Source organism: Urtica dioica, chromosome 1, assembly GCF_054948205.1.
Source record: "Urtica dioica subsp. dioica isolate 48M chromosome 1, U.dioica_male_clone48M_v1_H2, whole genome shotgun sequence".
NCBI classification, from domain to species: domain Eukaryota; kingdom Viridiplantae; phylum Streptophyta; class Magnoliopsida; order Rosales; family Urticaceae; genus Urtica; species Urtica dioica.
This window is the reverse complement of record NC_142756.1, coordinates 1,388,485-1,415,587: the sequence shown is the minus strand read 5'-3', so window position 1 is coordinate 1,415,587 and position 27,103 is coordinate 1,388,485. Positions and strand designations below refer to the sequence as shown.

Here is a 27,103-nt window from a genome sequence, read left to right as displayed (position 1 = left end):
TGTGTTTGAAAGTCATAGAAAATATGAGAGAAAATTGACGGGAAAGTAACGATGAGACTAGGGACGGAGCTAACTCAAGTCTAGGGTGGGCTCTAGCTCCCTCCCCTCAAATTTTTTTTATTTACATTTTTTGCCCATTTTTAAAAAAATTTACATTTTTTACCCTAAAATATTTACACTTTTGACCCATTTTTTTAAAAAAATTTCATTTTTATCATGAATTTTTTTTAATTATAGCCCCCTAAATTTTTTTATTTACATTTTTTGCCCATTTTTAAAAAGTTTTACATTTTTACCCTAAAAAATTTACACTTTTGACCCATTTTTTTTAAAAAAAATTCATTTTTACCATGATTTTTTTAATTAGCCCCCCCTTAAATTTTTTTATTTACATTTTTTGCCCATTTTTAAAAAGTTTTACATTTTTACCCTAGACAAATGTGATCCCCTCATAGACAAATGTGGAGAGATTCTCATTTTCCATTTGATTTTCGAAGGAAAATGAAATTCTCATTTTAGTTATACACTTTCCCTCGCATTTTCCATTATATTTTTTTTCTATCATATTTTCTTCAATCCAAACAACCTAAGTAAAATAGGAGGGATTTCCATTTTCCTTTCCCTCCTATTTTCCGGGTTCCAAACGGAGCCTAAGACATCTCGTTAATTTTTCACACGGCGGTTCCACATTTCCATAAATGATTGGCCCTCTTGCCCGCTAGCTAGGTCGACCCTGCCACATAGTCCATGACTAATTACCTCATATTTTAGTCATACTAATGTTTAACAACGGAGTGTGTTATGCATAAACTAACCACCGAATAAATTAAAACCAAAATTGTGATGCTGTCGTTGAAAAAAAAATCCGTAAAATCGAATGTCGATAATTTAAATTTCCCAAAACGTTTGCGTCTTTAACAGATTTATCCATAAAATCAAAGCATAAAAAATGAAATTTGTATCCTTACATTGGATTAAGCATTTTAAGATATATTATAATATCTGTATATATATATATATAATTTTTATTTGTTGAAAATGTAAATTAAGGTATAATTTCCAGAAAAGAAACGACAGCACTGAAGACAAATATATAAATGCATAGAGAATTTGAATTTATTATTTTGATAGTTCATACATTCTCATTCTGAGAGCTCGTTTACTTACTCCACAAGGTATTGAGAAAAAAGAAAGAAAAAAAAAAGCATATATATACAGTGTATTGATAACATCTCTATTCTACAAAATTGTCGTAAGCCTACATGAACCAGAGCTTTCTCTCTCTAATAAACAGAGCTTTCTAGATCTAGGGTTCCCACACCTCCCTCAGCCGTCGCTCCCCCCGGAGCCGCCGGAATTTTGCCCTGGTCCGACCAGCGGTGAAGTTCCGGCCGGGGGGAGGCACTTCTTTTACTTTTGCTTTTAGTTTACCCATTTTCCATCCAATGGCTTTTCTCTTCCCCTGCCTTCCTCCCCTTTTGGTGTTCTCCGGTGAGCTCCGTCGGAGCCTGCACTTCTTGTCTCTTATTTCAGGTCGGCATGGTGATTCTCCTTCAGATCTTGGGCAGGTTGACGTCGTCCTTTGCGTGTGGGCCTCGGCCGTGAGCTCCGCCCCCCTCGGAGGAGGTTGCAACTGTGGCTCTGCTGTGGGGCTTTTCTCGGTGGTGGTGGTGGACCCCAGAGACCTATGCTCTGATTTGTTTTCCGGCGGCGCCGTGTGGGTGGTGGTTGTTTGTATGGGGCTGAGAGGGTATAGCTTGGATTTTTACCTGTTTTTTCGTGTGTTTAGTTTGTTTAATCTTGTTGTCACTGGTTTATTTTCCTGTCTGTTTTATGACTACATATCTATTGGAATCGGATTAGCCGTTGTCCACCATCCCTTTTGTGGATATCTGTTAGAGCTTTGCCTATACAGACTGAAGACCGTTCTTTAACATGTTCAGCGGACCGCGGTTGGATGGATCTCTCCACTTTCCATAAAGGGTTTTCTGACAGGGCTTGAATGCTCTTTTTTCATTGTGCACGTGATGCACAAATTGGGCTATTACTTGTATTTGGCGTTATCGTTCGCGTTAACGGCAGATCTTGTCCGATTTCGATCCTTTTTGTTCATTGTTTCAAGAAGGTCTGATGTTGTATTTGCGGGTGTTATACCCATTATCTAATAGATTGGCCCCTAGCCTTTTCCTCAAAAAAAAAATTGTCGTAGCCTAATGAACTTGCTTGTCTAATTCATGTGGCACTAATTCAAGCTTGAAATAAGATCAATAAATTTGTCTTCACTGCATGGAATGGTTAGACCATCCATGGGGTGATCAAATCCATACTCATCTTCAGCTTGGACAAGCAATTCTTGGAATGAAGGTTGACTCAACAACGAGATCGGAACAACAAATCGATTCTTTTCATGGTCGCCAACATAAACTGCAAAATAACCTTTCGGCACATCCAATGAAACCGAAGCGGATTTGTTACTTGAATTGGAGAGAGACCTCTGAAGAAACTTCTTTGCTGGGACAACTCGAGGCAAACGGAAACCCATTATTGAGTAGAGAGAGAGAAGGATCAAAATATACTGTGAGAACAAAGGATGTTATTGTTGTGATGAATTGGCTTGATGGTTTTGAAACATTAAAGATTTATGCTTGTATATATATACACTAAAGAAAGAATGCTAGGAAATGATATCTCTTTGGATTAAAATGAGTGTTAGAACGAGAATGGCTTTGTAAGTGGGTCAAGAGACTAGAAGAGATGAGAGAGATCACATGGGACTATCTCCCAACTCTTTACTCTCACATTGCAACTGGAATTTAAAATGTCCCACTTAAACCTCTTTATTATCTCTTCAGCAATATATCAAAATTAGATTATATAGCTGGTGAATATACATATGTGATATTGTGATTACACATATGACCCCATCTATAAACTAAAAAAATTATAAACAAATAAAAATAGTCTTTAATCCACTTAAATCACTCATGGCCGGCATTTTATCTTAATAACTAGTTTTCAGATATAATTCTGTTCGCTAGACAAAGTTTGGACATGTTGGGTTATATATTTATGCAATTTCACTTCCGAGAGGATGATGAGTATCAAGATAGAGAGGACAATACCACGTGATCACACTGATTATTACTTCTTATAAATAGACCCAATTTTGAATAAGAGCCTAATCTCAATCTGTTTGGAATTAACTATCTGTATCAAGCACTAGACCAACCATGTGAGCTGCAATTGTCATTAAATCATATCTAACACAAAGTCCCCAGATATATTGTAGTGTATATAAGAAAGATTATGAGTCCACTAATAACTTATTTGATGTTTCAATCGCAACGAAGAAGAAGGTGAAGTGGGACTATGTGTTCCATTGACACGTGTGAATGAGGAAGTTTTGTATTTAGAAGACAACTATTTAAGGCTTTCATCTTGCTCTACCACTCATTCAGATCACTCTATTCATCATTCTTTTCTAGTAGTTTATAATATAAAGATGGATATTTGCGACCAACCCAATTAAAAAATAGCGTATAACATTTTTCTTGTATTTTCTCTCTCACTTGCTCTTCTTTCTACACAAATTTTAACCATACCTATAAAAAAAAATGGGTTTTCGTTTGCCCCGAGTTGTCCCAGCAAAGAAATTTCTTCAAATGTCTTCCTCGAAGTCAAGTAACAACGTCGGTTTGATGGCATTGGATATCCCAAAAGGTCATTTTGCAATTTACGTTGGAGACAATGAAAAGAAGCAATATTTGTTGTGCCAGTCTCGTTGTTGAGTCAACCTTCGTTTCAAGAATTGCTTGTTCAAGTTGAAGACGAGTTCGGATTCGATCACCCCATGGAAGGTCTTACCATTCCCTGCAGTGAAGATGCGTTTATTGATCTCATTTCAAGCTTAAATTAATGCCTCATAATATAGACTAGTTTATTTACACGAGGACAATTTTGTAGAATACATAAACGTTATCAGTACAATGCACGTGGTACAATGTATAGATACTTTTATTTTTATTTTTTAATCCTGCGGAGTAGATAAAAATAGCTCCCAGGATGAGAATGTTGAATGAACAATCAAAATAACAAGTTAAATTTGTCTATATCATTCTATAATACGAGAATGCTCAATTCACAGTAAACTTTCAAATTTCTCGGATTATCATCGAATTTCACATGAAACCTTGGTATCGAGACACTTGCGATCATCATAATGCATATTCTTCTTTTCATCGACGTTTTTCGCCGATTTGAATCGTTTTTCATTTTTCAGTCGTTTTTCAGGTTGTCGTTGTTTCGTAGTTTGTCGTTTTATGTTTTTTTTTTTATCGTTTTTCTATGATTGTCGCCGTTTACATGTGAGTGTCATTTTATTGTTTCGTTGTCATTTTCTTGTCGATTTCCGTTGTTTTTCTTTTTATGTCGTTTCTCGTCAGTCGTTCGTCGTTTATTCCAATTTTCGCCGTTTTCCGTTTTTGTTGTCTTTCGAGGATTGTCGTCGTTTTCGTTTATCTGCCATTTTTTTTACCATTTTTTCTCCAATTTTCGTGGGAAATGGACTGGATTGCCTCATTTTTTTTTTCCAGCGGTAGACATCTATGTCCTATTTTCTTTTTGTTTCCAAACCTATTCCCTTTTTGTGTAAAATTTTATGTAAATGTGGGGCATTTTTAAAAGGAAAAAATGAAAAAGGTGTAAAAGCCTACCAATATCAAAGTAGGGGTAATAAATGTCATTTTCTTTTTTTCTCCATTTTCGTCGTTTTTATGATGTTTTCTCCGATTAACGTCGTTTGTCAATCATCGGTTTTTTTTTTTTTTTTTTTCGATTTTTATCGTTTTTCATTTGTATGTCGTATTTTAAAAATTTAATGTAATGATGTGTGAGCAGAAAATAGAACTCGAGACCAAGGATCGAAATACCGTTACCGTTACCGTTCCGAGCCTTCGAATTTAGGGGGAACCGCCCGTACCGTAAATGAATACCGGGGGAAGCGAGAAAAAAAAAAAGGAAACCGGTACCGTTGAACTTACTGTTACCGTAGAGGAATACCGTCAAATACCGGTATTTACCGAGGGGAATTCAGAAAAGAAATATACAAAAAAACATACAAAGTACGTAGGATAAAATTCATAAAATTAAAAATAGTGTACAATGTTTCAACACACTACCAAATTACAAACACAACAAAAACTAAGTTCAATAACCAAAATGATAAAGTTCAACACAATCTACCAAATACTATTGTTCAACAAATTCAACATAGGAGGGATACAAATGACTACTCAAAGCGACCGTATGCAGCGGTCATACAGTAATCATACCAAGTCATGTAATGAGCATATGCACTAAAGTACCTGTTCAAGTGATAGTCGTACTCATACTGAGATGAACCAACAGTCATGGAGTGGAGGGGATAACCTGGAACTGGTTGCACCGTTTCGGGAGCGTAACTTGATGCATAGGAGTCCTGGTAGTTGTAACTGGAAGATCCGTCATCATAAGATGACTCTGTGCCTTGAGGACCAATTGATACCGATCCGAAGTTGTAGGACAAGTCATCAACGTCATTGCTAGACGTAAATGACATGGCATCATTCATACCTCCGCCCTGACCTCCGCGCCCGTATCCTGAATCAAAAAAGGCAGGGTGATGAAGACGATCAAAATCTTCTTGCGATGGTGCGTATCCAAGCTGAGAACCGCCGACATCACCAAATGAGGTGCCTCAAGCAGTAAAGGAACCCCCAGACCGATAGGAACCTCCAGCACCTCCCCCTGATCCACCGTCACCTGCACCTCCACCTGCTCCGCTTGATCTACGGCTTGAACCTCCGCCATCTGAACCCGAACTGTCTCCGGATCCGCGTTGAGGTTGGACGTCCTCGTTCAGCACTCGCTCCGGATCAAGTCCAATATCTCGAGCCGCTTCAGCTACTGCCGGATCCGGGTTCTGGTTGACGTCGTCCATGTGAACTTCGTCAATCCAGCGGAGCATTTCGTCGTCTCCCTCATTGTCGTTCCCCGAGCGTTCGAAAGCTCGTTCGATGATATCCAAAGGATCCAGGGGGTTGAGGTTGTTGTCGTGAATCCGAGTTGCTTCTCGGAGCTGCAACTTCATGTTGTACGAGCAGAAAACAAGCTTCTCGAGTCTGCCGTACGCTAGACGGTTCCTTTGTTTTGTGTGGACGAGGGCAAATGTACTCCAATTCCTCTCACAAGCGGAGGCGTATGCAGTTTGTGACAAAATTCGAATAGCCAACGTCTGTAAAGTCGGGGTCCAATTTCCGTAAAGCTCCCACCACTCACCTGCAATCATGTGACATAAATCATATCATGTCATTTATTACCATTCCATGACATAGTTAATGGCTTAATGCATACAATTCATCTCACAAACTTACTTGCACAAAGGGTGCCTCGTGCCGAAACAGCACTTCGTTGTGAGAAGTCCCCTCGAGCGTCTCGAAATGCGATTAACTGTAATTAGAAAATCAAATAAGACTCGTATATTCATAATGTGATATAGCTTGTAACAATTTATAGTTTTATACCTCTCTCCCAAGAGTTGACCCATCAAGATCCTGATGCAAGAAGTCGAACACCCTTGTCACAGCTGCCATGTGGGTATTGTCCATGTGGATATCCGGGTTAAACAGCAACTTTGGATTTAGGAAGAAAGCTGCAATGTGTAGTGGATGTTCCATTTGAGTACTCCATCTGTGGTTCACGATGTCGACAACCCATTTCTTCCCATTCATCCCTTCCAACTTCTTTCTCATCTCGTGGAAGACGTAATATAGTAATCCCATCGTGGGATGCACCTCAGTGTCCACTAATCGAAGAGTGGTGTACATCGGCTCGAATATGGCACACACTTCGTCCACCGAATGCCAGAATCTGGGATTTAAACAAATCTCGACTATGGATGTACCTGTAGGAGTTGCACTCAATTTGGAATCATCCCACCATTGACTACTGAACATCGTCCTCAACGCAGCTCTCTTCTCTCGGAGACTTCTGAGAGCTAGGTAGTTTGTGGCAAATCTTGTTGCGCCGGGACGGATGATTTCACCTGGGGATGTCTCCCGTAACTTGGACAACACAGTGCCGTGGTTGTAGATGAACTTAGTCGCATCCCTCGCAGATTTGATAGTTTGCTTAACACTATCTCTCTTCCCAATATCTTCAAACATCAGATCTAGACAATGTGCAGCGCAAGGTGTCCAGTACACATGGTACTTGCGTTGTAATTTCAACCCGGCACTCCTGTAGTTCGAACCGTTGTCGGTCACAACTTGGACGACATTCTGTCTTCCGATTTCTTTTAGCGCTGACCTCAGTATTCCGTAGATGTACTCCCCTGTTTTCGTGTGCTTTGATGCATCAACGGACTTTAAGAACACCGTTGCACCAGCACAATAAACCATAATGTTTATGATGCTCAGTCTGGTCGGCCCCGTCCAACCATCAGTGAGTATGGTGCAGCCGTATTTTACCCACCGCTTCTTTTGTTCGTCAAGGTAGTTCTCCGCATCTGCAACCTCCATATCGAGGTATTTGTTATGAATTTCATACGGAGTTGGTATAGGAACGCCTGGACCTGCAATATGTCAATATACATCATGTTAACGTTTCAAGAACACATGCGATTCGACAATATGAAAATAAAATTACTTATCACAAATTGAGGATTACCCAAGTCTTGAGCGGACGCTATCATGTTTTTGAACTCATGCGAGGCGGCCTTACTCGCCGGCACATGTTGGTGAACAAAGAATTTTGTTATGTGCCTTCCGAGCCACGTTCTCTTCTTCGGATCCACGATCTCATCGATTTTTGTTTGCTTCGCACTCGCTGACTTATATAATGACGGAGCAGCTGGTGGAGATTTTGCCGTAGAACCACTGCCGGGCCCCGACATCATCCGAGCCTCCCATTCCGTCTTAGCCGCCTCTTGTCTTGACCTCTTCATAGCTGCTCGTAATTGCGCTTCGTAGTCTTCTTCGTCTGATTCTTCCACGCCGACATTCTTAGTCAATGTCTTTTGAAGCGTAGCGTCCAACGACTTTTTGTTCTTCTTTTTTACGACATTGCCTTGAAGTAAAGCTTGCATCTCTTCTCTCACTTCAGGAGGGACTTTCTCACAGAATTTGACACTCCTCGTTGGGTCTACATGGGCTAGGTGGTTTTTCACTCTCGTGATGCCGCCACCTCCCATATTGTGCTCGCAAAATATGCACTTGTGGCCGCTACTTTTCCCGGGAATAGGTGTGCAATACTTCCTAGCTGGGTCGGGGGCCGACATTCTTGCAACTTGTAATCTACAAATGAACAAATAACATTTACACAATATCACTAACTAATTATCAACTTGTAATATACACAAAAACTCTAAAATTACAAACATCAACACAAAAACTCTAAAATTAAAAACAAGTCACAAAATTTCTTCATAAATCAATAAACAAGTTCATCATAATCCATAACCTTAATCATCACTAACTAATCACATAATTATCAAATAATTCGGATCAAATCCAAAAAAATTACAAACATCAACACAAAAACTCTAAAATTAAAAACAAGTCACAAAATTTCTTCATAAATCAATAAACAAGTTTACATAACCTTAACCATCACTAACTAATCACAAAATTACTAAATAATTCGGATTAATTACCAAAAAAATTATAAACATCACCACAAACTCTAAAATTAAAAACAATTCATAACAATTTCTTCATAAATCAATAAACAAGTTTACATAAGCTTAATCATCACTAACTAATCCCAAAATTAATAAATAATTCGGATTAAATCATTAAATACAAAAAAATTACAAACATCAACACAAACTCTAAATAAAAACTACATTCATGCTCACTAAGTAGTCATAACTATCAAATTATAGTTAATCTTCAAGAATCATCAACAAATTTCAAGATTTAAACTCAAAATCATAAAAAAACTCAAAAAGGACGGGATCCTCACCGGGAAGGGCGGGAACCGGCGGGAAGTCGTGAGAATTGGCCGTGTTCGCGTCGGGAAGAGGCCGGCTTGGCGGGATCCGACCGGGATCTGGGAAGATTTGGGCTGCGCGGCGTCGGGAAGCTCGTGACCTAAAACCGACGCGAATGAAGAATTAAAAACGGGATCCGGGCTTTTATAGCCGGGTTTTCCTTTTTTTTTAACTGAACCGGGCCGGGAAATGGGAACCGGGTTCCCACCCGGATCCCGGTCCGGTTCCCCCGGAACCACCGGAAAACTCCGGTTTTGGTGGTTCCGGTGCCGGTTAGCTTCAAAAAGGGGGAACCGGACCGGTTCCCGTCCGGTTCCCCCGGTTTTTCAATCCTTGCTCGAGACGCGTAAGTCAGTTATCTAAGAGTCTAGCAGCTCCACCAATGCATTATATTTGGTAATAAAGTATTTATTTATAAATATTTTATGGTTCCTAGACAAATGCTATGTATAACATAAAAAACTATATATAAATGCATACAAATAAAAATTTACTAATAAAACATTTTAATTATATGCTACACTTTTCAATAGTCTATTTTATTTATATTACTACGCATACGAAATTAATTAAGCATAAAAAGAAAATGAAATTATAAAAACGGATATTTATAAATAAATAAAAAGCTAATAATTTACATCATCGAATATATATTACCCATGTTTAATACATATATAAACATGGATATTTCTAAATTATATAACTTGATATGTAGAATATATATTAAATAAAATAAAATAAGAATAAATATATATTAAAAAAATATGAATAAATGTATAGATATCACTACAACTTACATATCGTATATATTGAAAAATTAAAATTGAAAGATATATATGTATATATATATGTATATTTAATATATTATGCAACATTATTTTCGTGCTATTTTTTTATCGACGTCGATTTTTCATAGCAAACGGTAAATAAGTTGTTCTTTTCTATAATTTTTTCGTATGATTTTTCATTAAATTGTCCATTTTTCGTAAATAAGGAGACTAAAAATGGATTGAGGTTTTAGATCCTTGAAAAATGGATTGAAAATGACATTTGGAACTTTGAATTTCATACAAACATTGTATTCACTAATTAAACTTTGTTGTGCTTTAAAAGAAGAAAAAATACATAGTTTAAGTTTTTAATTTTAGAGGACCGAGTTATTAATGACATCGTTTGGCACAGCTTTGTTTTAAAAAAAAGTGCTTTTAGATTAAGTTTTTGAAAAAAACTGTTTTTTTCAAAAACTGACAAGGTGTTTGGTAAACTGTTTATAAAACAGTTGTTGCTGGTAACAAAAACTGATTTAGCGTTTGGTAAAATAAATATATTATAGTAAAAAGACTAAAATAGACATAAAATAAATATTTAACAGTGCTATGGATAATCACGTGAGGATATTAAAGTAATTTTATATCAGATACAAAAACGCTTTTTCTAAAAGCTAAGATTCTTAGCTTTTGTGACTCATGTACAATTTTTAAAATCGTTTTTGAAATTTTTTCTAAAAACTGTTTTACCAAACAGTAAGATTGCAGTTTGGTTTTTGCTAACAACAAAAACAGGCTTAAAAAAGCTGTGCCAAACACGCCCAATATCTCGGTGACTGGATTAGAAGTGTCACCTCTATTTTTTTTCCTTCTTATAATATTTGACAATTCTCTTCAGTGAGATTCGAATTAATAATAAAATTGTAATAATTATAACAAAATATTTCAAATAATATGCGAACAATAAATAATAAATGGTTGAATATTATTGATAAAGACAAATAGTAACCTTCGAAATAACCGAGCTAGCCCTTAAAAATAAAACCGAGCTGTGCTTCTTTACATATGCACAGTATTAAAAAAAAAGATATTTGATGGAATATCTTATTTTATTTATAGTTACATGACGAATAACTATAAATATCTCAATAGAATTTCATAAACTTTTCACATAAAAAAAATACGGTTATAAAAATTTTGATGTATATTTTTTTGCTCTTGCGGTACGAATATAATATATATATATATATATATATATATATATATATATATATATATATTATGTTTATTTTTAAAAAATTAATAAAAAAGTAAGTAATAAAAATAGCTATGACATTTTGTGATGTAATTAATTTTAGAGTAATATCGAATTTAGTCAAATTTAACCCCTAAATCTCTTTTCTTTCCTTCTTTTCATTTTCGTGTCCATAAACCCCCTGAAACTCTCCACAACTCCCATTTCTCACCAAAATCCCCAAATCTCAGATCGTTGCGAACCAACTCCATCGTCTTCGCGGAAAACCACCGTCAACCACGAAGAAGCACGACGATCGACTCAGTTTCTCCGTCCATCTCGGATTCGCTCCTTCTCCGGTAAGTCTCAGAATCGAAGTTCTGATGTTTATGCTAACCTAATTTCATCTCTTTCCTTTCACGAAGAGCGCCGAGGCGGAGCCGCTGTGGGTGATGATTTCTAGTAAGGGAAACCAATGTCAACTCATTACTCACAAAGTTTGTTCTTTTGTTTTGTTCTTTGCATTGACTCGAAATCGTTTTTACTTAGTTATAATTAAGTTGGAGTTGAAAGTTGGTCTTGCATTATTAGGTTGTTGAATTTGGAGTCAGAGAAGCTGATGAAGTGGAGAGACTAAATTGCACCTAAGGACGTGGTAAATAATATAGCTGGTGATATTCAAGGTTTGTTTATATGGTTAGCTTTTTATCCGTGTAATTTGATTTTGGGGGTTATGGTATCTTTGTCGTGGGTTTTAGTTAGAACTTGGAAGTTTTAGGGGATATGCAAAAGGATATTTTACTCTTTTTTTATTTTATTTTTATAAATTGAAACTGAATAAAAGTAAATGGAAAAGAAAAGGTCTTTTGTCTCGAATCCAAACCTGCAAAGTGGTGTCAAAATCCCTTGGAATCTCATCTGTTTTTTCTCATTCCAGGGAATGGCTTCACGAGCAATATTGCGAAGAAAGAGACAAATATCTCATCACTTAAGTCACCCTGCTTGTTTGATTCGTAGTCACGAGCCCGAGCTATCGAACAATGAATCCAAGTATCAAACAGCTAAAGATTTCAGCAGGGAAAACAGAGATGCCATTTCGATTCCTGCGAACGCACAGTCGGCTTTCACAGTGGTGGTCGAAGGATATTTAAGCCCTAAGTTCTTCAGACCATCAGATTTCAACAATGGATTCGGAAAGGGGTGCTTTGTCTCTCCTTCACTGGGCTCACAGTTCATTCGATACGCGTCGACAGCCACGGCCGGTCAACAACGGGAAGACGGAAATGACCAAAACGCCCCTGAACAGAAAAAGGAACCGTCACCCGAGGAGTGTGATCAGGCCGTCGAAAGTTTGACCACGGCGAAAGCTAAAGCTAAGGTCAAACAGGTTCAGGAGTCACTGCCGAAGAGCGATAAGTCTCTGTTAACGAGAGTCTGGGCTCGGCTTCTGGGCATCGGTCCGGCTCTGAGAGCCGTCGCTTCCATGAGCAGGTTTTTGAGCTTCTCTTCGGATCGTTCATTGTCACTTTCCAAATAGACCCCCGATTGATATATGAGGTTGATAAATATTTCAGGCAGGATTGGGCGATGAAGCTTAATCAATGGAAGGACTCGTTCAAGTCGGTCCTGCAACACTACTGGCTTGGCACCAAACTCCTCTGGGCCGACATAAGAATCAGCTCGAGGCTTTTGCACAAGCTCGCAAACGGGAAGAGCCTTTCTAGAAGGGAGAGAAAGCAACTCATGCGAACCACGGCCGACATTTTCAGACTCGTTCCTTTTGCCATTTTTATCATCGTCCCGTTTATGGAGTTCTTGTTGCCCGTGTTCCTTAAAGTGTTCCCCAACATGTTACCCTCAACCTTCAAAGACGAGATGAAATTGCAGGTACGGGTTTTCTCGAAACCATGAACTGCGTTGATTGCATTAGTATGGCAACTATAAGATGCCGTTTATCTTGTAGGAGGAGATGAAAAGAAAGCTAACTGCGAGAATAGAGTATGCCAAGTTTCTTCAGGACACTGTAAAAGAAATGGCCAAGGAAGTCCAAACCTCACGTAGTGGAGAAATTAGGAAGACGGCTGGAGATCTAGATGAATTTATGAACAAGGTAGAATTTTTTTAAATGATGATACATACGTACATATATATTTACATACATATATTTCACAAATTTTTGGTCTGTTACTGTAACAGGTTAGGAAAGGAGAGCAGGTTTCTAATGATGATATCTTAGGATTTGCCATGCTTTTCAACGATGAGCTAACCTTAGATAACATAAGCAGGTTATATTAAATTGTGACATAATTTATTTGGAATTCTATAATTCAGTTCTGTTGTTATTCACTGAATTAACATTTTGGTTACTACAAACCAACAGGCCGCGGTTAGTCAATATGTGCAAATATATGGGTATCCAGCCCTACGGAACCGATGCAGTTTTGCGATATATGCTTCGTAAAAGACTGCAACAGTAAGATTCTTCTCATTTCCTATTCTGTCATTATTTTGTCTTCTTCTTGGTCTGATGTTTAGCTTTTCAGCTTCTGTTGCGCATTGTTTCTTTTTTCGGTAAGAAGTGTTAAATCTGGTTCGTGACCCCTCTTGAAAAACTATCTCATTTTGTTAGCTTTATTGTGTTTGGATTGGTTGACAAGTTTATAAACAAGGACTAATTTTGTCAACAAAACATTTAGAGCTAGTATAGTTTACCTCTTATTTATGGTACTAAATGTTTAGCGAGGTCATTTACAAGTGTTTGATGAAATTCACTTGCCTTAACAATCTTTTTGGATAATAAGATTTTTTCTGTGGTTACAAAGAACACAAATGACACCGGAAAGAGGTCGTATGAGTATGTTATAGCCCTCTAGAAGTTGTCGGAAGTCTGATATTTTCAACAAATTTGTTTATTTTTTTCCTTCCTAATTTGACAGCATCAAGAATGATGATAAGATGATTCAATCAGAGGGACTGGAGTCCCTCTCAGAAAAAGAGCTTATTGAAGACTGTCGAGAACGTGGCATAATTGGCGCACGTTCAGTTGAAGAAATGCGAGAAGAGGTTGCTACTTAGTTTTTTTTTTTTTGCTAGTAAATCTCTGCATCGAGTCGCAGAAAAAGTGATAGCAAACTAACTTTTTTGGTACATTATAACTAAAGCATGTTATAATTTCTCTCCTTGAAGTTGCGTGCTTGGTTGGATTTATCTCTTAACCACTCAGTGCCCTCTTCGTTGTTGATTCTCTCCAGGTAATTTTTTACACGTCACTTATAATAATCTCACTGTTTGACTGACAGTATAACCTCTAAATTGTTTAATTTTTTGTTTTGTTTTGTGGTAACCATTTCTGCAGAGCCTTCTCGGTGCGTGGTAAGGTGAAGCCAGAGGAAGCTGTCCAAGCTACTCTGTCCTCTCTCCCGGACGAGGTTGTCGACACCGTTGGAATTACTTCTTTGCCATCTGAAGACTCCGTTGCAGAAAGGAGGAGAAAGTTGGAGTTCCTGGAAATGCAAGAAGAACTAATCAAGGTATGTTTTTTTTTTTTTTTTTTTTTTTTTTTTCTTTCTTTCTCATTTTAGAAAGAGTTGCAAAAATGCTCTCCCCTTTTTATTCCACTTCCTTCTTTCCATTGAACCGCACTCAGTCTCTAGTTTTGAACTTGGGTTGTACTTGTGATTAAACTTTTGATCACGGCTTCCCTTCATCAAAACCACTATACTTGTTCATTTTCTGTTGAAGAAAAATGTTCTGTTACTACTGAAATTCTCTGGAGTTGGGTTCTCAGTTATCGTTGATGTTTGGAGAACTCAACTCTAGAAGCAAGGGAAGGCTTAATTAAGAACAAATTCCTTGAGAACCCCAAGGGGTTGGTCTAGTGGTAAGGGCGATTCTTGGGATCTTGCACATCCCCGGTTCGATTCCCCCTGGACGCAACAATTGGGGCCACTGGGGTAGTCTCCCGGTCGATAATGCCAGGGCCTCGTGGATATTAGTCGGGTCTAACCCGGACACCACGGTTATCAAAAAAAAAAAAAAAGAACAAATTCCTTGAGGCGGGATTATCTTCTTTTGCCCCAGTCCCTGGACCAAGCTAGGTTCCTTGATGGAAACCAAAAGATCGCAAAAAAAATTCGTGTCGGCTCGGGTTTTGGCCAGAAATTGCAGGGAAAGAATATTGTTAACTAGAGTGATCCAGAAACAGTAACAAACTGCAGACAAAGTCCGAAGACGATGCTTATGCAATAATAAGGACCACTGGATGAATCATATGTATCATCAGCTTGGAAGACGAAGGAAGGTCTTATTAATGTTTCTCTTGATGCTAAGAAGGATCTCGGTAAAAGCAGCAGGATGAAAGGGTAACAGAGGGAACTAAAAAAATATGAAATCCGAACTCCAGGGGACAGATTTGGTGTCATTTTGAAGCTGTTAACCTCAGACTTGTGTGCAGCAAAAACCCGAACACAGATTTATTTCCAGAAAACTAAGATCGATGGGAGGTCTATTGGCAGTGTGTGGAACTCTAGGTTTTAAGAAGAAGTGCTCTAGAATTGGTTCTGTATTATTTATTTTATTTTATTTTTATTTTTTATCACGAGTCCTGAATTCCAACTTGTTTTTTCATGAAGAGCGAGGAAAAGAAAGAGGAAATAGAGCAAGCTAAGCTAAAGGAATCTGCTACCAAAGAAAAAGACATAGCTCTGGAAGAGATGACTATTCCAACAGCGAGAGAAAAGCAAGAACAGGGAAAAGCAAAGACGCTAGATAAGCAAGAGCAGCTTTCAGAACTCAGCCGTGCATTGGCTGTTTTGGCCTCGGCATCGGTAAGAATTTTAGAGTAATATATGTTTTTTTTTTTGTTGTTGTTTTGTTTCTCTATGAAACACATTTCTAATCTTGGGTCTGCTATCCAGTCTGTCACGAAGGAGCGTGAAGAGTTCTTGAGACTTGTCCAAAAGGAGGTAAGCCAAATTTTTTGCCGTGTCTGGCTTATCATTGTTCTGTCCTCTGATACATATTTTTATGTTCAGATTAAGCTGTATAACGATGTGGTGGAGAAGGAGGGAACTGAAGGTGAAGAAGAAGCTTTAAAGGCATACAAAGCTGCGAGGGAGGACAGTGATGAAACCACTGAGACGACTTTGGTTGACAAAGTTTCTTCAGCGCTCGTAGACAGGGTATGTTTTTTTTTTTTTTTTTTTTTGGGAGAAGGACTGGGTATGTATTTTGGTAGTCCCACAATTCTCGATGCAGTACCAAGTAACTGAACTGAACTGTACTGTCTTGCGTGCAAATTCCAGGTTGATGCTATGCTGCAGAAGCTCGAAAAAGAAATTGACGATGTTGATGCAAAAATTGGCGATCGCTGGAGATTGCTTGACAAGTAAGTCATCCGTTTTCAAAATTTGTATATGTGAAGAGCAGTCTTATTATGGTGTTCAATAATTTATTGCAGGGACTATGATGGGAAAGTTACCGCGGAAGAAGTGGCATCGGCGGCTATGTATCTGAAGGACACATTAGGAAAAGAGGGCATCCAAGAACTTATCACCAACCTTTCCAAGGATAGAGGTCAGTAATATATTTTCAAGGCAATACGTAAGAGTATTAGAATATCAATTTCTGACCCATAAATCATACATTTGACTCCGACAGATGGCAAAATACTAGTTGAAGATATTGTGAGATTAGGCGCTAAAAAAGAAGAGGCTGAAACAGAGGAAGCAAGGCAATCATAGAGGCAATGTTGCTCCGGACCCGGATTTTCCGTTTTTCCAAAAACCCGGGATCTGAAATGAAAAGGACTTGTATTCTTTACAACAGTTGAGTGATAAAAGACTAAATGTCTTAGTAACATAAATAGTCAGTTATATACATCAAAGCCTTGAGTTTATCATGTATCAATGTTTTTTTTCCTTCATAAATGTTTGCTTATCTGCGTGGGGAATAATTATTACATGTATACAAGTTAATAATCTGCGTAGGAATAATTATTCCTAGTTGCTTGGAGAGTGCGTCTTTTAGTTGGATTATCTTGCTCGCTAGTTGTCAAAGATCTGAACCTTTTCCAGCCATGGCCTTTATTTTTAATTTGAGAAAATTACAAGATTAACATTTGTTTAGGCTTTCTTTTCAAAATTTGTCTGGCTCTAAAGAACTAAGCTTAGTTAGTTCCCTCACTTTTCTCTGTGATTCTCCACTAGAAAGTAGTCGGGCATTAACCATTCGGAATCTTGAGAATATGATGCCTAAATTCATATTAAAGCTCACAATTGTCGCTTATTTTTCTCTGCCTATACTGACAGCAAATTTTTTTTTTTGCATCAAGTTTGCATACGCTTCCGAAATATTGAGAACAGGCTTTCTTTAAACACGTGAAAATTCTGTCAACTATTACAATTGTCGCTTATTTTTCTCTGCGTATATTGACACATCAAACTTTTTTTTACATCAAGTTTGCATACGCTTTCGAAATATTGAGAACAAGCTTTCTTTAAACACGTGAAAATTCCGTCAACTATTTAGCGGAAGGTAACAATTGTGCCAAAAGAAAAAAGGTCGATCACGACTTTGCTCCTTAAAAATTGTTCAGGACTAAAATGCCTAAAACGAAAAAAGGTTAGGAACCAAATGAGCCACAAACCCATTATTTAGTTGTAATCCGTTGTAGATACAAATTAAGATGAAACTTTCAAAACAAGAATGAAGAATTGATGGCAAATATAAGTGCATATATAATTTGAATTTATTATTTTGATAGTTCATTCAACATTCTCATCATGGGAGATGTTTTTTTTTATCTACTCCACAATGAATTGAGAAGGAAAAAAAAGTAACTATACAGCGCAATGATATCTATTCTACAAAATTGTCCTAATTTAATAAACTAGTGTAAATGATGAGGCATTAGTTCAAGCCTGAAATGAGATCAATAAACGCGTCTTCACTGCAAGGAATGGTAAGACCTCCCATGGGGTGATCGAATCCGAACTCATCTTCAACTTGAACAAGCAATTCTTGGAACAAAGGCTGACTCAGCAACGAGACCGGCACAACAAACCGCTTCTTTTCGTGGTCACCGACGTAAACTGCCAAGTGGCCTTTCGGGACATCCAATGCAGCCGAAGTGGATTTAGTACTTGAATTGGAGAGAGATCTCTGAAGAAACTTCTTTGTTGGGACAACTCGGGGCAAACGGAAACCCATTTTTTTTATGTTTTTATAATTTTGTATAGAGAGAAGAGAGATCTAAAAGTATTGTGAGGAAGAAAGGAAATGTTATTAATTGCTGTGATGAAGTTTGATGGTTTTGAAACTCTGAAAACTTATGCTTGTATATATACACTAAGGAAGGTTAATGAATCAGTGGTAGAACAAGAATGTATATGTGGGTCAAGTGAGAGACTACAAAAAATGAAAGGAATCACATGAGACTGTCTCTGAACTCTTCAATCTAATTAATGGATTGACATTAACAACTGGAATTTAGTGTCCCACTTCAACCTCTTCATTGCCTCCTTAGAAATATATCAGAATGGCAACGTGATATTGTCTGAAGGTAGGTTGGTATTGTGACTACATGACCCCATTAAAATCATATTTACAAATGAAAATAATATTCTTCAATCCACAAAAAATGATCACCTATCTATCGTGTGGTTCCTCTACGTACGGCTAGACCAAGTTTGGACATGTTGGGTTATGAATTTATAAAATTTCAAAGAGGACAATACCATGTGATCAGTCCCCCGTTTTAATCGAGAGCCTAATCTTAAGCTATATACGTAATTGACCATGCATATCAAGTACTAGACCATACATGTGATAGCTTTGATGTTTCACATCAAGATAGAAGGTCAAGTGGGACTATGTAGTGTTTCATAATTTGAAATGTGAATGTGAAATACAATCCCATGTGATATCTCTCTCAGTCAACCAACTATTATATCCTTCTTTTACAGTTTTTAATATAAATATGTATCAACACTCTTTGATGTTTTCCAACAATCCCATTAAGAAAGAGAACATAACATTTTTTTCTTGTATTTTCTCTCTCACTGCTAGCTCATCTTTCTATACAAGTTATAACTATTTCTATATACAAATGGGTTTCCGTTTGCCTCGAGTGGTTCCAGCAAAGAAATTTCTTCCGAGGTCTCTCTCCAATTCACATAACAAAGCTGATTCGATGGCGTTGGATGTCCCAAAAGGCCATTTTGCCATTTACGTTGGAGAACACGAAAAGAAGCGATTTGTTGTGCCGGTCTCATTGTTGAGTCAACCTTCGTTTCAAGAATTGCTTGTTCAAGCCGAAGATGAGTATGGATTCGATCACCCGATGGGAGGTCTCACGATTCCCTGCAGCGAAGACACATTCATTGATCTTATTTCAAACTTCAACTAATACCTCATAATTAGATCTAGTTTATTACACTATGACAATTTTTTTTGTAGATCATAGATGTTTACGACAATGTATATAATGGTTTATCATTCCTATATGGAGTTGTTGAATATTGCTCCCATGTGAGAAGCGTTCAAAAAATAAAATAATTATACAATGATTAATTCTTGCAAACTCGCTTATTTTTATCACTAATTTAGCTTGGTTGTGTCTTGCTTGACATCCAACGTTTAATTTTACTCCACATCTCCGGATATTAAGTAGGATTAAATGAATATTTCTCAATTTGACAAGCGAATCATCAACTACTTCTTTTAACACTACCCTCTAAACAAGACTATTTCCAGACAAGAAATAGAGTTATGAGAGTAACTTATTGAATAATCTGGACCTAATTAATATTGCACCTTTTCATAATATTTCTTTGGGGATTCAAAATAAATTGTGTACCTGGAAAGGTTATGGATACTTTTTAGGATTTTTACTCCTTTGTTTTTATATAATTTATTTTGACCGGAATATTTGCTATAGATATCATAGCTTGTCATCCCATTCATAGACCTCTATAAAAGACGTAGTTCCACTCTTAAAGGTCTTTTTCACGTATTGATAGTTTTTAGATCTCGAGTATTTCGTGAGAGTCAAGAAACAAGTTGTTGAGTTATAGAGATTGATTTTAATAATCATGATTTGTCTACGCATGAATTGTTATATACTAATACTAGTGTCAAATTCTTTAAAAAAATAGCATTGATAATGGATATATTTCAGTAAAATCGAAATGGGAAATTTATTGCTAGAATCAAATTGAACATTCGTATGTATATTTTACTCATATTATATAATTGTAAATCGCTGTAGATAGTGAATTTTTTTTTTTTTTTTTTTTTTTTTTTTGAGGGAAAAGATAGTGAAATTAATATAACAGAAACAACGTAACTAAGGGCAGGTAGGCCTAAGCCCATTAATCTAGTCCACTTCTTAGTAATGGGCCGAGGCCCAAAGAAGATTCGCGAGGGGAGTTTAAGCGCGAAAGTAAATTGCTAAGCGCCAAGGAAATCGAAAAAAGGAAAGTAGGAAGGAACGGAGATAGAGAGAGAAGACTTGCATGACCAAATTGGGAAACAAAAACCAAATCAGGAAAGGGATTTTCTTACCGTTGGGAAACATTTTGATCGGGGACTATATATACATATAAGTTTCTCGAGGGAAGGAGAGAGAGAGAGAAAAATAGAAAAGGAAGAATAGGGTTTTGAGAGAGAGAGCGAGAATTCTCTCCTTGTCCTGATCTTTGGACGAACGAAAACCTAGCCGTCTGAATCGAAGTGAAAACCACGCAATCGTGGAAATCCATCGAGAGAGAGAAACGACGACGACGGCGATGAAGAACGAGATGAAGAACGGCGAGAGAGAGAAACCTAGCCGTCTTCGCAGCCACGACACGAAGCCCACGCTCCTCCGATTTGGTTTTGTCGAATGTCAGGTTTCTTCTCTTTCGACCTAGGGTTTGTGACTCGCTTTTCTTTAACTTTCCCACTGTCAGGTTTCTTTAACTTTCGACCTAGGGTTTGTGACTCGCTTTTTCTATTTGATTTCGGGAATAGGTTTGTGACAAAATCTTTGACCGATTCACTAATTTTAAAAAACTCTGTACATTGTAAAGACATTAGGGAAAATGTCAAATGTTTATGTATCTTATCTTTTTTTAGGTATATTTCTCCACGACACGATCAAGGCGAAGAAGAAGTTTGGGATGATTCTCGCTGCCGATCAAGACCAGCCTGTCTCGCTCTGCGCGAGCACAATCTGAAATTGATGTATGATGTCAATAACTAATGTGTTCTCAATAACCTCCTAGTTCAATTCTTGCAGTAGTTATTTAAGGGAAAATAACTTACATCTAATTTCTTGCTTTTTTTTAAAACTTATATATATACATAATTTGGTTGATTATCCTCTCCCCTAAACGTTTGGCTGGCTTTAGGTTTTTTTTATTTTAGAGTTAGGTTGTTAGGCCGGCCCGTGTGTTTAGACTTTTGTTTTTTAGGTTCAGTCAAACATTATGGGAGGAGTCTAATCAACATATTTTCTTTTAAAACTATATGTATTAATTTTTAATTTTTGTTTTTGCTGGAATTATATGTATTGTTATTTTCCCCAAAATAATTTCTATGAGTAATTGAATTTAGGAGTTTGGTACTGGGAATATTATATCGTGCCTATAATTCTTCATACAATTACTAATACTAGATTTCTTTGACGAGGTATATGACGGGACATTTGTCCAAACTGACAGAGTCGAGTCGACGAGGGAGCTTAGGAGATTGGTAGTCTCAGGGAGAAGGAGAAGAAGAACATAGAAAGACGATTCTATCCAAAGTCTCGCCAAAATGGTACGTAAACGCTGCCTTTCTTCTGAAATAGTCGTTTAATTCTGAGTTGTTCATCGGCTCTTAAGGGTGACCGCCATTACCCCCAAATGCAGGTTCTCTCTCTCTCTCTCTCTCTCTCTCTCCAATTGCAGCTCAGTTATTAGTGGAGCCATACAAATCAATCCCCTTTTTTGAATAATGCAGGTCTTTAGTGTCGAACCCTGGCCTTATTCATCATTTGAGGGATCAGGGCTTGTGAGACTCTTTCTTCCAACTTAACTTGAATAATCAGGAGTTTTTTTACAGAGTAGGAGCTCATATGCGAAACTCTATGTGTCGTACTTCTTGCACGAAGTACCAAGAAAACTAATTCCTTGTTTGTATCGCAGAAATTTTATCAAGAAATGCGTGGATCTGTGGGAGTCTATACCAAATTGCCAATTTGGTATTTGCTTGAACCTTGAATTTTTTGTAGATTTTAAATAAAGATTTGTAACTGATCTCTTCGATTTGCTAGTAGACACGCACATGGTAGGTTCCAGTGGCAAATGGAAGTGGATCATACCCGTTCTCTGTAGATGTTCCCAGGAACGCGAGATTTTTGTTTTCCGATAAAAAATGACTCTGGCTAAGGCTATTACAAAGTCAATTGTAAGATTCGTAATTTAGAGTTAATTAATCAGCATGGGTTATGAGTTACTCGTGCTGATTTTTTTTTCCATGGTTAATGATGACTTTGCAGGTTTGACCAATGTGGCGATGCGATCAGCAATCTCGTTCATGATAAAAAGAAGAGTTGGATTTGTTTCTTTGGTTTTTAAATATATTTGTGTTTCAGCCATGAAATCTCCTGGAATTGCTGATTATGTTGTGAATGTCTTTTTTGCTTGTGTAGAATCGAAGGTGGTATTCCTCCTCTTGTTGAGCTTCTTGACTACCAAGACGCAAAGGTGCAGAGACCTTCTGTGGCGGCCATTCAGACCCTCGCTTTTAAGATGGACGAGAACAAAAAACAGGTATAAAACAAAACACGTACTAATATCCTCACATTTTCTCTTGCTGGAAGCTATATTCAATGTTCCCGAGTCAAAATCGAGTTTATGTGTTGCAGATTTTGGCATTACCCACCCTTGCTGCCATACTCTATGAAGCGGTTTGCACTTGCCACATGTTTTTCCCAATGATACTCTGATGGTTTGTCTTTGAGCATTATCTGAAGTGGTCAAGTATTGCAGGTTGGTGTGATTGGTAATTAAGAAAGAAGTTATCCTGGCTGGTGCATTACAGCCTGTGGTTGGGCTACTAAGGTAAATAACCGGATTTTGACTTCTCGCATTGTTATCTGTTTCTAATATCAATTGTAAAGCATTTGCCCTTATCTTATTTGAAATGGAAGTACATAGTGATAGAACTAGAAGTTAAGATGTGTGGCTGAAGATATATAATATTTTTCAGAGAGTTTTTCGAGGCTGAGCAAGAACAGGCTCTGGTGCTCTTAAGGAGAGGCCGTTGAATCAGGTACAGTTCTTGCTCTTTTACTTACGACTCTACATAAATATCTATGCATAATCTTAGGATTCTCAACTTTGACCTCCTTTATAAAATTTCTAAATTGATTACAGGGAACATAACTTTCATATTGTTTCTGGGTTTTTTTATTTTTCTATATATATATATATATAAACAAGTTGATTGGTTATCCTTCCCTTTAGTTGTTTTGATTGGCTTTTTTTTATTTTTATTTTTAATTTTTAAATTTTTTTTCAAGCCCCGGCCGGCCCAAATTTTTTAAACTTTTTTTTTTCCTTAAACTTTTTTTTTCAGTCAATCAAACACTTGGGGGAGCATAAGCTTCATCTATTATTTTCAAATAAAACTATACACACACACACACATATATTTATTTTGCTGGAAGTATGTGTATTGTTATACTCCCCAAAAATAATTTCTACGGAAGAATCTAATATTAGAGAAGGAGTTGAAGCTTTTAAGATCATGCAGTTATTTATTGTTGACATATATATTGTATTAGATTCCTAACATGTTTTATTTGTTTCTTGCGAATATATGAACTACAAAGAGGCTTGATCCCTCTCTCTCCTAAAAAGGAGAGAGTGGGTATGTAGGCAGCTCAGACATGGAAAACAAGGTACTCATAATGAAAAAGTTCCGATTTTTAATTTTTTTTTATTTATTTGTTAAACTCTCGTTAGTTATTGAGTTGTACAACTGCATTTTTTTTTTTTTACCAGAATCGGTCTCTAATTTTCTTTCCCATCCGATAATTTTCCCGCAGCCGAGTAAGGAAGCGAGATTGACAACTTTTATTTTTTTTATTTTTTTTATTTTTTTTTTATTTTTTTTTTCAAGTTTTACGAGCAGCTTAGGTGTTGCCACAGAGCAGTAGAACTAGTGCGAAAAGGCTCTGCCGGAGAATCCCAAATCTTTCTGCGATTTCGATTCCCTCCATTCTCGCTCCAAATGCCTCTTTTGCGTCCTCGTAAGTCGTATCGGATCACATTTTCCAGCAAAGCTTTGATGTTTTCAAATAAACAATGAGTACTGATCTTTATTTAATTTCGGCGTAGATTTCTGTGGCATCAGAGCAAAGGTGTTTGACGTAATTGGGATGCGAGAGTTCTGTTTGGTTAAGAAGATTCACCCTATCCCTGGTATTGAAAACTCTTTCTTTCTGTCTAAGGTCCATTGGAGTCTCAACTGGTTCTTCACTTTTGTGCCATTCATCAAGGTTTTTTTTAATGTTTGTTTGTTAATTTCAATTCTGATTTCTTTTACAGGTCAGCCTTAGGACATATGAGTCTGACTCCTATTGGGAAAGGGCTTTACGATTGAGAAATGCTGCAAACAGGTATGAATACACACTGCTTGTTTTTCCCATATGATTCCAGCTACTTTATTTTTTTATTGATTCAAAAATAAAAATAAAAAATTGATTGGTCATACTTCCCCTAGACGTGTTCCTGGATCTATTTTTTTTAGGTATGGAGTTTAGGTTGTTGCCTGTGTGTTTAGGTTTGTGTTACATCAAATTAGAAATTTCTAACAAATTAATATTTCATATGAACTACAAAGGTTTGATCCCTCTCTCTCTCTCCTAAAAAGAGAGAGAGAGAGGTATGTAGGCAGCTCAGTCTTGACTCGAGTGCAAACGCAAAGGACGGGACTACGGCACTGTGTAACTTGGAGAACATGCATGGAGATGTTCAACTCGGTGTTCTCTGCCTATTATCATGGAGATGTTCAATTTGGTAATCTTTTTTATCAATCTTTTTCACTTTCAGACATGTCTCGTTGGAGCTGGTCCTGACTAGAAACACACTGCTCTAGAGTCTGTTACCATAGTTCTCGATCTTCCAAGGCCACAGCCCGGGTCAATGTTGGGGTTGACATCTGTAGATTAAGTCTTGACATCTGTAGTTCAAGAAGCAGTAAGTGTATACGCATCTTTTTTTTCTTTTTGTTTTCGTGCTTCCGAACTTGTTATGAAGTCTGATGCAGAGTATATTTGATGTACCAAAACACAGGTATGCTTTTTGGGAGTCGGCAACTCCTTCGGGCACTGCGCTAATGATGCTAGACGCTGATAAGATGGTCGTTGATGCTATTTCTCACAATCCTACTCTTGGCAATGTCTTTTTTGCTGGTGTAGAATCGAAGGTGGTATTCATCCTCTTGTTGAGCTTATTGACTACCAAGACGCATAGGTGCAGAGATCTTCTGTGGCGGCCATTCGGACCCTCGCTTTTAAGATGGACGAGAACAAAAAACAGGTATAAAACAAAACACGTACTAATATCCTCACATTTTCTCTTGTTGGAAGATATATTCAATGTTCCCGAGTCAAAATCGAGTTTATGTGTTGCAGATTTTTGGAATTACCCACCCTCGCTGCCATACACCATGAAGCGGTTTGCACTTGCCACATGTTTTTCCCAATGATATTCTGATGGTTTGTCTTTGAGATTATCTGAAGTGGTCAAGTATTGCAGGTTGGTGTGATTGGTAATTAAGAAAGAAGTTATCCTGGCTGGTGCATTACAGCCTGTGGTTGGGCTACTAAGGTAAATAACCGGATTTTGACTTCTCTCATTGTTATCCATTACTAATATCAATTGTAGACCCATTTGCCCTTATCTTATTTGAAATGGAAGTACATACTGACAGAAGTAGAAGTTAAGATGTGTGGCTGAAGATATATAATATTTTTCAGAGAGTCTTTCGAGGCTGAGCTGGAAAGGGTCCAGAACATGCAGGAGCAAGAACAGGCTCTGGTGCTCGTAAGGAGAGGCCGTTGAATCAGGTACATAACTTTGACCTCCTTTATAAAATTTCTAAATTGATTACAAAAGGGAACATAACTTTCATATTGTTTCTGGGTTTTTTTTTTATTTTTCTATATATATATATATAAACAAGTTGATTGGTTATCCTTCCCTTTAGTTGTTTTGATTGTCTATTTTTTTTTAATTAATTTTTTTTTCAAGCCCCGGCCGGCCCAAAATTGTTTTAACTCTTTTTTTTTTTTTTCCCCAGTCAATCAAACACTTGGGGGGAGCATAAGCTTCATCTATTATTTTCAAATAAAACTATACACACACACTTTTTTTTTTTTGCTGGAAGTACGTGTATTGTCGTACTCCCCAAAAATAATTTCTACCGAAGAATCTAATAAGGGGTTGAAGCTTTTAAGATCATGCGGTTATTTATTGTTGACATATATATTGTATTAGATTCCTAACATGTTTTTATTTGTTTCTTGCTAATATATGAACTACAAAGAGGCTTGATCCCTCTCTCTCCTAAAAAGGAGAGAGAGGGTATGTAGGCAGCTCAGACATTGAAGCTCCTCCGCTATTCCCTTCTGCCTCTGAAGAGACAAAGCTTCATGGATTGCGAAGCATGACCCACTCTGCTTGGAAAACAAGGTACCCATAATGAAAAAGTTACAATTTTTAATTTTTATTTATTTATTAAACTCTCGTTAGTTATTGAGTTGTACAACTGCAAGTTTCTTGACCAGAATCGGTCTCTCATTTTCTTTCCCACCCGATAATTTTCCCGCAGCCAAGTAAGGAAGCGAAATTAACATTATTTTTTTTTAATTTTTTTTTTAAAGTTTTACGAGCAGCTTAGGTGTTGCCACAGAGCAGACGAACTTGTGCGTAAAGGCTCTGCCAGAGAATCCCACTTCTTTCTGCGATTTCGATTCTCTCCATTCTCGCTCCAAATGCCTCTTTCGCGTCCTCGTAATTCGTCTCAGATCACATTTTCCAG

At 37.3% G+C, this 27,103-nt stretch overlaps 6 protein-coding genes and 1 pseudogene across 9 annotated transcripts; 4 read left to right on the top strand and 3 right to left on the bottom strand.

Annotated features, from left to right (window-relative positions):
• Positions 1-2,203: 2,203 nt before the first annotated feature.
• Positions 2,204-2,782, bottom strand: LOC149406125 (auxin-induced protein 15A-like). Its single transcript, XM_089616175.1, has one exon. The coding sequence runs from the start codon at positions 2,540-2,542 to the stop codon at positions 2,243-2,245; it is 300 nt and encodes a 99-aa protein (XP_089472301.1). The 5' UTR covers positions 2,543-2,782; the 3' UTR covers positions 2,204-2,242.
• An 832-nt stretch (positions 2,783-3,614) lies between these two features.
• On the top strand, positions 3,615-3,967 carry LOC149406124 (auxin-induced protein 15A-like; annotated as a pseudogene).
• A 139-nt stretch (positions 3,968-4,106) lies between these two features.
• Positions 4,107-9,090, bottom strand: LOC149406123 (uncharacterized). The gene is made up of 8 exons (XM_089610030.1): positions 9,001-9,090; positions 7,705-8,330; positions 6,561-7,609; positions 6,411-6,486; positions 6,226-6,315; positions 5,770-6,105; positions 5,364-5,637; positions 4,107-4,116 (listed from the first exon to the last, which is right to left on the bottom strand). The coding sequence occupies exons 2-8, from the start codon at positions 8,312-8,314 to the stop codon at positions 4,107-4,109; spliced, it is 2,445 nt and encodes an 814-aa protein (XP_089466156.1). The 5' UTR covers positions 8,315-8,330; positions 9,001-9,090.
• Positions 9,091-11,205: 2,115 nt separating this feature from the next.
• LOC149406122 (uncharacterized) lies at positions 11,206-17,046 on the top strand. Of its 3 annotated transcripts, none has more exons than XM_089615831.1 (17): positions 11,206-11,388; positions 11,455-11,491; positions 11,621-11,712; positions 11,967-12,520; positions 12,604-12,916; positions 12,993-13,139; positions 13,226-13,314; positions 13,410-13,502; positions 13,966-14,092; positions 14,216-14,280; positions 14,385-14,559; positions 15,661-15,855; positions 15,946-15,993; positions 16,063-16,209; positions 16,333-16,415; positions 16,488-16,603; positions 16,688-17,046. In XM_089615831.1, the coding sequence occupies exons 4-17, from the start codon at positions 11,970-11,972 to the stop codon at positions 16,768-16,770; spliced, it is 2,232 nt and encodes a 743-aa protein (XP_089471957.1). In that variant the 5' UTR covers positions 11,206-11,388; positions 11,455-11,491; positions 11,621-11,712; positions 11,967-11,969; the 3' UTR covers positions 16,771-17,046. The 3 variants fall into 3 exon arrangements, with proteins under 3 accessions (XP_089471957.1, XP_089471891.1, XP_089472026.1); XM_089615765.1 differs by having other exon boundaries at positions 11,455-11,526; XM_089615900.1 differs by lacking the exon at positions 11,455-11,491.
• Positions 17,047-17,698: 652 nt separating this feature from the next.
• On the bottom strand, positions 17,699-18,333 carry LOC149406121 (auxin-induced protein 15A-like). Its single transcript, XM_089616137.1, has one exon. The coding sequence runs from the start codon at positions 18,236-18,238 to the stop codon at positions 17,939-17,941; it is 300 nt and encodes a 99-aa protein (XP_089472263.1). The 5' UTR covers positions 18,239-18,333; the 3' UTR covers positions 17,699-17,938.
• A 716-nt stretch (positions 18,334-19,049) lies between these two features.
• On the top strand, positions 19,050-19,581 carry LOC149406120 (auxin-induced protein 15A-like). Its single transcript, XM_089616144.1, has one exon. The coding sequence runs from the start codon at positions 19,137-19,139 to the stop codon at positions 19,434-19,436; it is 300 nt and encodes a 99-aa protein (XP_089472270.1). The 5' UTR covers positions 19,050-19,136; the 3' UTR covers positions 19,437-19,581.
• A 5,328-nt stretch (positions 19,582-24,909) lies between these two features.
• On the top strand, positions 24,910-27,100 carry LOC149406119 (uncharacterized). 2 transcript variants are annotated; one of them, XR_016297380.1, is made up of 8 exons: positions 24,910-25,077; positions 25,157-25,257; positions 25,354-25,599; positions 25,695-25,737; positions 25,819-25,890; positions 26,040-26,129; positions 26,609-26,754; positions 26,946-27,100. XR_016297380.1 is itself a non-coding variant. In XM_089616100.1 (6 exons), the coding sequence occupies exons 1-3, from the start codon at positions 25,322-25,324 to the stop codon at positions 25,837-25,839; spliced, it is 342 nt and encodes a 113-aa protein (XP_089472226.1). In that variant the 5' UTR covers positions 25,320-25,321; the 3' UTR covers positions 25,840-25,890; positions 26,040-26,129; positions 26,609-26,754; positions 26,946-27,100. The 2 variants fall into 2 exon arrangements, 1 of the variants encoding a protein (XP_089472226.1); XM_089616100.1 differs by lacking the exons at positions 24,910-25,077; positions 25,157-25,257 and having other exon boundaries at positions 25,320-25,599.
• Positions 27,101-27,103: the final 3 nt, after the last annotated feature.